The sequence below is a fragment of the Hippocampus comes genome, unplaced genomic scaffold, assembly GCF_001891065.2.
Source record: "Hippocampus comes isolate QL1 unplaced genomic scaffold, H_comes_QL1_v1.1 scaffold98, whole genome shotgun sequence".
NCBI classification, from domain to species: Eukaryota; Metazoa; Chordata; class Actinopteri; order Syngnathiformes; family Syngnathidae; genus Hippocampus; species Hippocampus comes.
In genome coordinates this window covers 667,783-676,781 of record NW_017804832.1, presented here as the reverse complement: position 1 = coordinate 676,781, position 8,999 = coordinate 667,783, and the positions used below count along the sequence as shown (strand labels likewise).

At 45.5% G+C, this 8,999-nt stretch overlaps 2 protein-coding genes across 2 annotated transcripts; both read right to left on the bottom strand.

Annotated features, from left to right (window-relative positions):
• Positions 1 to 223: 223 nt before the first annotated feature.
• Positions 224 to 3,114, bottom strand: LOC109514992 (40S ribosomal protein S11-like). The gene is made up of 5 exons (XM_019868498.1): positions 3,032 to 3,114; positions 2,578 to 2,718; positions 2,312 to 2,387; positions 596 to 725; positions 224 to 393 (listed from the first exon to the last, which is right to left on the bottom strand). The coding sequence occupies exons 1-5, from the start codon at positions 3,044 to 3,046 to the stop codon at positions 270 to 272; spliced, it is 486 nt and encodes a 161-aa protein (XP_019724057.1). The 5' UTR covers positions 3,047 to 3,114; the 3' UTR covers positions 224 to 269.
• A 2,705-nt stretch (positions 3,115 to 5,819) lies between these two features.
• On the bottom strand, positions 5,820 to 6,731 carry LOC109515006 (cell death-inducing p53-target protein 1-like). Its single transcript, XM_019868536.1, has 3 exons — positions 6,590 to 6,731; positions 6,173 to 6,450; positions 5,820 to 5,904 (listed from the first exon to the last, which is right to left on the bottom strand). The coding sequence occupies exons 1-3, from the start codon at positions 6,686 to 6,688 to the stop codon at positions 5,820 to 5,822; spliced, it is 462 nt and encodes a 153-aa protein (XP_019724095.1). The 5' UTR covers positions 6,689 to 6,731.
• Between the last annotated feature and the right edge of the window lie 2,268 nt (positions 6,732 to 8,999).

Below are 8,999 nucleotides of genomic sequence, written 5' to 3'. Positions count from 1 at the left end.
CAGGCTCCGCTCCCAGTGGCTGGGCTCTCCTCCTCGTTCTGCTCTTACACCAGTTCCCGGACATTGCTCACCTTCCTACAAGTCTTTGGTACAGGGCATCTTTCATTCGATTGTGTCGATGTACCCAATGTTGTGACTAACCCGCATACTTTAGCCCATCATACCTTGCCAAATTGGTAGGATGTCAGCCGTGCATTTCAAAGAATAAAACACAAAACAAAGATCATATTCAAACAGTTTATTTTCAGGTGACATTTCTCCCGCCAGTCTTAGAACTTCCGGAACTGCTTCTTGTGACCAGCCGCCGTTGTCACCTTGAGGACGTTGAACCTCACGGTCTTGCTCAGCGGTCGGCACTCCCCGACCGTCACGATGTCTCCGATCGAGACATCCCTGCATTAGAGAAGGGGAAGAACAAAAAACGTGGAGCAAAAAAATAAGTAACAGAACCTCTCATTGTTGAAGAATTAAGGCTGCATCAGCAATGCCGTAAGGCGATGTCGTCAGAGTTTAACTTGGAAGACCATCGTGAGAAAAACATCACGCGCAGAGGTAAAAATTGAGCTGGGGAAATCCAAGACTGGGTTGAAGGTACCTGAAACACGGCGAAAGATGGGCAGACAGATTTTTGTGCCGCTTCTCAAAGCGGTTGTATTTGCTGACAAAATGCAGGTAGTCCCGTCTGACGACGATGGTCCTCTGCATTTTATTTTTTGCCACCACGCCTGCACGACACAAAAAAATGTCAACAGTACAATACAATCCGTGCTGATTTTTATCGCGCTTTCACAACAGCGGCAGCTCAACTCAACTGTATTTAGAGAGCACTCTCAAACAGCCATCGCTGCATACAAAGTGCTGTACATGGAGCAATTAACATGTACAACAGTCAAGCAAATCGGTATCAAAGATGGTAGAAAGCACCGAACAGCAAAACCAAGAACAAATCTTAAGTCATGCCGAGTCAAATGCCAAAGAACACAAGTGAGTTTTGAGGCGGGTTTTAAAGACGGGCAGCGAGGAGGCTTGCCGAATGCTCAGTGGGAGGTGACCTCAGAGAGCGGGACCAGCAACAGAAAAGGCTCCATCCCCTCTGAGCCTCAGTTTAGTTCTTGGTACTTCTAATAATGTCTGGTCCGCAGACCTGAGGCGACGGGCAGGTGTGTAGGGGCGGATGAGCTCAGAGAGGTAAGGTGGCGCGAGGTCATTTAGAGATTTGAAAACAAATCAGAGGACCTTGAAAATAACTCGAAAATGTATGGGGAGCCAGCGAAGGGCTGCCAGAGTAGGAGTTATGTGCTCCCTCTTCCGAGTGCAGCTGTAACAAAGCGCTTAACAAAACAGTTAACGTAAAGTGGAATAATAAACGACACATAACATAAAAAACGGACAGTCGTGCGGTCCTATCCACTTTTCCCTCATACGCTTTGTTTGAAGCAGTTTGAGATGAAAGAGAATCAAAGTGTCCTTTCAACAGTGGATCAGACGCCATGCTCAAAATGCGCACAGGTCGGCGACAAGGCAAGTTTCAAAGTCAACAAGAAGCTGTAGCATCCATTGACGAAAAAAAGAGATCGGTTCACTTCTCCTGTCCCATGGAAATCCATTTCAATTCCAAGCGGCGACTCTCAGTTCCAAATACGCGTCGGCGCTCTGCGCCGACGCTCCTCTCTCCTCATTCATGCTCAACTTCAGCAGCCATCCATCGAGCCGCACAACAGCGCCGATATCTCCACTGAACAAAACGGGACTGTGAAAATGCTGCCCATTACAGGCACAGAAAACACAAGCACCCCGGGGCTGTCCAGCACCGACAGTCAATGGCGCCGACATTCTTCCCAATCAAAATCTGTGCTGCCGAGAAGGCGCAACCACCAAGCAGATTCGTCTCCTTTGACGAATGTCGTGGCCAAAAAACACTGAAAACAGTCCACATCAGGTCCTCACGACGAAACAACAAACGTGACAAAACAAAAACAACAAAAAAGCAAGGTACTTGAAGAGCACTTGCCAGAGGCTGCCTACCCGGGCGCCATCTTGAGGGGTGGGGGGTGTTAAAAAAATCGTGTACAGTGGCTCCTAGAAGTGCGGAAAAACCACTATGGAAGCCCTGTCCCAACACTTCATCAGAATTGTCGTTCTGTTTTGTCCTCAGAGCCCCACAGGCTCGGAAGACCATCGTGAGATGAACATCGTTCGAAGGGCAGCAACAGTTCACGTCATACAATGGTGCCGTAATGAGTGCTTCGTGTTACAAGCATGAACCGAATTCAATTCACAAGCATCACTGGATAGCCTTTAATATACTGACCAGAGAGGATACGGCCACGGATGGAGACGTTTCCCGTAAAAGGGCATTTCTTGTCCACGTAAGTGCCTTTAATAGCCTGAGGGGACAAAACAACAAGCATATTAGGCACTGTTAATTAAACGAAATGCGCCATTTTAGATGGCATCAAATCGCATCAGCTCTGCCAAAAGGCATCGTCGCCAAAACCCTGCAGGCTAGGAAGACCATCGCGATAGAAACATCACTTGCAGATTCAATTAAGACTTGAACAGGACTTGAAAATGGACCTCTATTGGGGTTTTGAAGCCCAGCCCGACACTCTTGTGGTAACGGGGGAGCTTTCCTTTGCTCTGCGTGCCTCCATGGGCGGCCAGAACACGCTGCTTCTTTTGGAAAATGGTCGGTTGCTTCTGATAAGCCCTCTCTGTCTGCACAAGGACAAAAGTACGCGTTCACAGCACGACCAAGAACAACGACAAAAGTGATTTTAAGACGAGCTACGGAGAACGTGAAGGTGGCTAAGCTAACCGCATTAGCATTCCGACTGCTAGCGTAGCGTCACACGAGGGTAAGCGGAGTTCCAACAGATTCCTCATCTAAAATATCTACTACACTTCTAAAAACCACCACCAGCGCGTTCTTAGAACCGCATGCGAATGTATATTAAATAAAATTGGGCTTGTGTGTTGGCTAAAACGTAAAAAGTCGTTTGCAATACCCGGGCCGTTTTCTCGAACATACTTGTGCATCCGCCATCTTGGCCAGCCGAGTTGTAAAGAGGGCTGAATACGCGCGCAGCGCACGCAAGTCGGTCAGATCGACCAGAAATGACGCAATACAACTATTATTTTTTTTCTTTTCATTTTTTGTCTTTTCATGATTATTTATTCAAGATATTGCAAATGAATTGTTATTGATGAATGTATGCGGCTGAAGTTGAGCATGAGGATAGAGGAGCGTATTTGGAACTGAGAGTCGCCGCTTGGAATTGAAATGGATTTCCATGGGACAGGAGAAGTGAACCGATCTCTTATTTTTGTCAATGGATGCTACAGCTTCTTGTTGACTTTGAAACTCGCCTTGTCGCCGACCTGTGCGCATTTTGAGCATGGCGTCTCTGATCCACTGGTGAAAGGACACTTTGATTCTCTTTCATCTCAAACTGCTTCAAACAAAGCGTTTGAAGCAGTTTGACCAAAGGGTCGGCAAAGCCTCCTCTTATCCTTCTCTGAGCGTGTGCGAAAGAAGGGGTGAGTGGCCAACTCAGTGACGTGCATGTGAGCATGAGTAAGTGATGAGTCTGTGCGCGCGCATGTATGCGAGAAAGAAGATTTGACAAGAGGTGTTTTACTCAGATAGCAGTACACTTTGTGTTTGTGTTTGGGTATGAACATATTCAGGGCGTCCCCGCGTGCACGTGTGTCTGCCCGAGCGTGCACGCGCACACGCACGCGTATCTCTTTGAATGCACGCTCATTGCATGTGCAGCGTGAGTGCAACTTCAATAGACCGATCGAGGATGCTTCCTCGCCTGCGCTCTGCGCTGATTAGGTGTTGGGAGTTCTCACACACCCACTTCGTCCAGATTTTACTTCAGTCTTTTTTTTTTTTTAATTTTAAACAATCTTTCTTGAACAAGTCAGCATACAATTCTCAGTAAAGAGAAAACAAAACGAACACGTTAATACATGCACATATTACAAACATTTAAACTAGAGCTGCCAGTTTAGCGCGTTATTATCGGCATGAATTTAAATGAATTTTAACGTGACTAAAGCCCTGTTCACACGGCAAGATTTACTCCGACGCTGCACCGACTCTACGCCAGTGGAGCGTTCACACGTAAGAGTTTATGAATGGAAATTTTACTTTTAAAAAGTTGACAGATTGTTCCACTGACAGGACCAAAGTTACCTGTATGGTTTGCAGTCGTAAACTGAGCTATCATCGGAGCACGTAGAGTCTGAAATACCACTTAATGGCCAAGCACACAGCTGATGTGAGTACTCCACCCCCTCGTCTAAGACAGACAGCTATGGATCATTTCAAAACGAAGGAAATGGATAACACGACGAAGAACACATTTGCTGAGGCCATAGCTAAATGTATGGCTACCGCATGCAAGCCTGTCAACATTGTCCACAGCTAGACTCAAGCTGAAATCATTCGCATTGCGCCTAACGACTCCACTACGGATTGCCAACGAGAGCCTCCATTTCAAGCTATGTACAGAAATTGTACGTAGCGGAGAAGGCTAAGGTACACCAAGCGGGAGAAGACACTGTTTCGGGAGAGAAATAAGAGACTAGATTGATGAGCCTCTGGTGAATAAAGAGCAGGTAGCCTGTTGATTACGGTGTATGCCACTGACGCGATTGTTCCTTGTTTGGAACTATTTTGCGTGGAAGGTTACCGTGTTCTGTGTCCATAAAAATAAAGGGGGTGGAGCTTCTCTGTGTTCGTCTGACAGTGACGGTGCGCTGACGCACATCAGTTCAGCGGTGCAGTCGTAGCGACCGCACTGAAAATAAAACTTCTCCAGTGTTGTGAGTGCCTCGAACCAAGTGTAGTCATCCGAAACGATGTCTACACAAAACCATAGAGAGACTTCGGCGCAAGAAGGACCAACAGAATCAACATAGCCTGACTGCTGTGTTCAAAGCAAACTTCAGAAAAACGAAATATGCAACCATGGCTTAAATCAGTGGCGAATGCTGGTCTGTCAAGAAGGGGAAGCTCAATTTCGGACTACATAAAATGTGTCTGTCTGTTTATTTACACGTGAATTCTACTCTGCGTTCCTTTTCAAGAAAATAATCTGTGACCCTGTCATACCAACAAGGTGTCTTTTCCAGGGTCTTAACTGTGGTGATATAAGTCAGTCTGCGAACACAAGCAACTCCAATAAAACACACCAGAAATAAAATATGAATCTGTCGCTCGTCGTTTTCAACAAAGAGAGTGTCGCTAAGATTCTTAAAAGACTCCAGTTCAACTCAGAACAGAATGAGAATTGAAGAATGCTCCCACGCACGCCTCCACCAAAAGATCGGTGATTGGCTCATTTTGCTGTCAATCATAATGAGATTCCGCCTCAGACTGATCATCCAATCATCATGCAGAAAAGCTCAGCGTCCGGGCGAGCCCATAAACGCCCACTGTCCAAAGACTCCCAGAGACGCTGAGCATCCAATGGGTGAGAAAAAACCAGCATTTATCCAATGACTCGTCTCGTTTCAATGCTTTGGGACAACCTAACTGAACTTTTACCAGTTTCGCAGGCCTTCCCAACAAAATGACTTATTCATCTACAGATAACATCGTAACAAGCCTTCACTTTGACAAAAGAGGGAGCAACAAAAATGCTGCCCATCGAACCTCTGCATGAACATGAGGGGTGAATGGTATCGACAATATACGAACTCGGTTTACAAAGACAAATTAAGAGAGTGACGTGTTGCAAACGTAAAGGTGGAGATAGGGAAAGGGGGGCGGGGGAGTAAGCGCTGCGAGCAAACGTCCGTGATGGTTAGCATATACGTTTGTACGTGTAGTAGGGGCAGGTGTGCGTCACATCCTTCAGGTCGTCGATCAAGCAGCAGCCCAAATCGCACCTGAAAGGAACGGCATTGGAATAGAAATTCAAAATACAAGCGCATATCAATCTTTTAAATATCCTACAGAAGTTCATTTATATCACTCGTTTGATCTCAAAAAGTGAGACGACTTTACTACATAGTCATCCGACAGGAAATTAGGTTTTAGAGGGCATGTGGCCACCTCCTTTCTCCATTCAAGAGTACTTTGGCCCAAAATAATTTTCAAATTGTAATTTATGCTGATGAATCTGTAGTATGTAAAGACCAAGTGCTGGCTGCTCACCCCACGAAGAAGCAGAAGAGACAGAAGAGGGTGTTCATGAGGCCCACGTCGTGGGAGATGCGTGTGACGATGGCCTGCTGGCAGTGCGGACACGCCGTCTGCACCGGCGACGTCTGCAACATCTCGCCCTGCAGCACGGTCACCGTGGTGGCACTGCCCGGCAGGGCCATGACGGTGGTCGCAGTGCAGCCGCCCATGTGCACGAAGGGGCCGGGGCCGACGGGGCCAATGGGGTGCGGGAAGTGGCCGGGCGGCGGCGGTGGGTAGATAGATGCCAGCTTCATGGGAAAGAAGAAAGCAAATAGGAAAATGCATGACTAAACTAGTTGATGTTAAATCAAGATCGTGTGCATTTTCAAGGACAAACACATTGGTGGGTGGTGTGGAAACAGTGGTCCATTAGATATTGCGAGTCACCTTGAGTTGGCGGGGGCATTTGCATTGGCATGGGCCCGTCTCCAGGTAGATGTGGCGGAAGGAAGCCTGGATGCGGGCCTTTGTTCGGGGGTGGGCCATACTCGGGAGGTAGAGGTTGACCCTGCGGGGCCCCTGTTCTTACAGGAGCTGTTTACAATACAATACAATACATGCTGATTTATATAGACCGCACGACTGTCCGTGTTTTATGTTATGTGTTGTGTTTATTATTTTACTTTAGGTTAACTGTTTTGTTAAGCGCTTTGTTACAGATGCCGCTGTTGTGACAGCGCTATATAAATCAACATGTATTGTATTGTATAATGATTAAGTTAACGAAATACATTTTGTTCAGTATATATATATTTGCATTTAGATGTATACATCTTCAAATGTATGAACGTGCACTACCTGTAATACATCTTAAATATGAATTATTCACCACACACAAAAAAAATGTTGAAATACAGTATTTAATATATGTTTTTGTAATTTTACCAGTGGAACTCTTTCATTTTTATTTAATTTTGACGATTATATATTAGTTTTGATTTAATTTGGGTTATATTGGGAAATCATGTCAGCACATTGTATTACATGGATTAGGATGCCATTTTTATTTGGATAAATAAAGTCCAATGAAATGAAGGCCTCATTTGCCCTGTGTAAATGATTTGCATCATTACTGGATCAGCAGCACTACCCTCTGGCTAAAATATGTATCGTACAAGGCGATAATCAGCAAGTTAAAAGGTCTGCGCAGTACAGTCCACCAAAACTATTTACCAAGCTTTAAGAAGTCGTCTAATAAAAGGATTGAAACGTGTTCATAATGAGTTCACACATAGGCACGCTTTGTTCTGGTGTGAGTTTCTCGTAGCTCCTCCTCGCTTTGCATAGTGATTCCACGTTCTGATTCACAAAAGGCCCCCTGATGTTCAACTCTCGAGACAGGCACTTTATCGCCGTTCTGATGTGCTAATGACCCCTTTATATTTAGGAACGACAGCAGTGCGGCTAGCAGCGCTAATAGCCGAAGCAGCAAAAATACTGCGGGTGGCCGCCTCTTTTGGACTACCGACCATCAACGCAACATTGAGAACTAACGGCGGTATCCAACAGATCATGTTGGAATGACAAATCGAAAGTGTACAAATCCTCTCAAAGGGTTTGGGTTCACAAGCAGCTCCAGAAAGTTCCTTTCCCTGACCTTCTTTCATGCCTCCCATCCCTGCGCCGTCTCGCCTCTTTTTAATACATATCAGCCACTCAATGACACGCGCATGTTTGTGTGTTATTTGAACTCCGCCAGAGAACTTCAAACGGCGTTCAAAGTGAGTTTCCCCGCCATTCCCAAACCGCCCTCCCTCCTCTCGTCTTTTTTCCGGGGCACGCAGCCGTGCTCGCGAGCGCACCTGATCAGAAGGTTGAGAGATGGGATTATGTATGCAAATGAGGCTTTGTTATCGGGCGCCGACATTCGCCATGCGGAGCACAGGTAGCATGAAAAGATGGTGCCCCCTCCTCACTTCACCCACGTGTCCTTTTCTTTTTTTTTTTTCTTTAGCATTACGTACATGCTGTCGAAAGAAGCCCCCCCCCCAACCCCTTTTAATTTAGATCAAAACAAGGCAAGACCATTGGAGACTGCTGAAACAAATCGTACGCTTCAACCTATTGTTTGGACTCCCTTCAAACTGGCGCCATCTTGTGGCATTTTGGTGTCAAAGAAAGTACAGAGGTCCCTTGAGTTAAAAGTTGAATTCGTTCTGACACCCCACCCACAAGTAAAACCGGTCCTACCTTAACTTAAAACATCATTTCCTTTATAGAGCGCTTTCAAACAGCCATTGCTGCATACAGTGCTCTACATGGAGCAACTAACATACATACAACAATAAAGCAATAATCAGTAACAAAGATGGTAGTATGCACCAAACAGTAAAACTAAGATCAAATCTGAGTCAAATGCCAAAGAATACAAGTGAGTTTTGAGGCGGGTTTTAAAGATGGGCAGCGAGTCAAAACAGTCATACATACACAGACAAAGAACAACTTCAAAACTGACTCAGGAAGCTGCGGGTATAGTCACAGTTGTAAGCAGAGGATAAAGAATAGATGTCTGTGAATATTGTACGATTGACTATGTACGTGTGCTGCTAATTTTGTTTTACATCGTGTGTTAGCATTACGCTAGCCCTGGTTGGGAAATACGAATATCAACAACAATGCTGCAGTAAATTTAGGGTAGTAGTAGTCCAATGGACCTCCATCTACTTGATATTGACTGAAAAGATCATTTGAGGTAAAAAAAAAAAAAAAAATTGCAATAGCGGATGAAACCTTTCCTCCTCTTCACTTTTACTGTATCTGTATTCCTTATTATTCACTTTGGTGTCCCTTGGCCTCA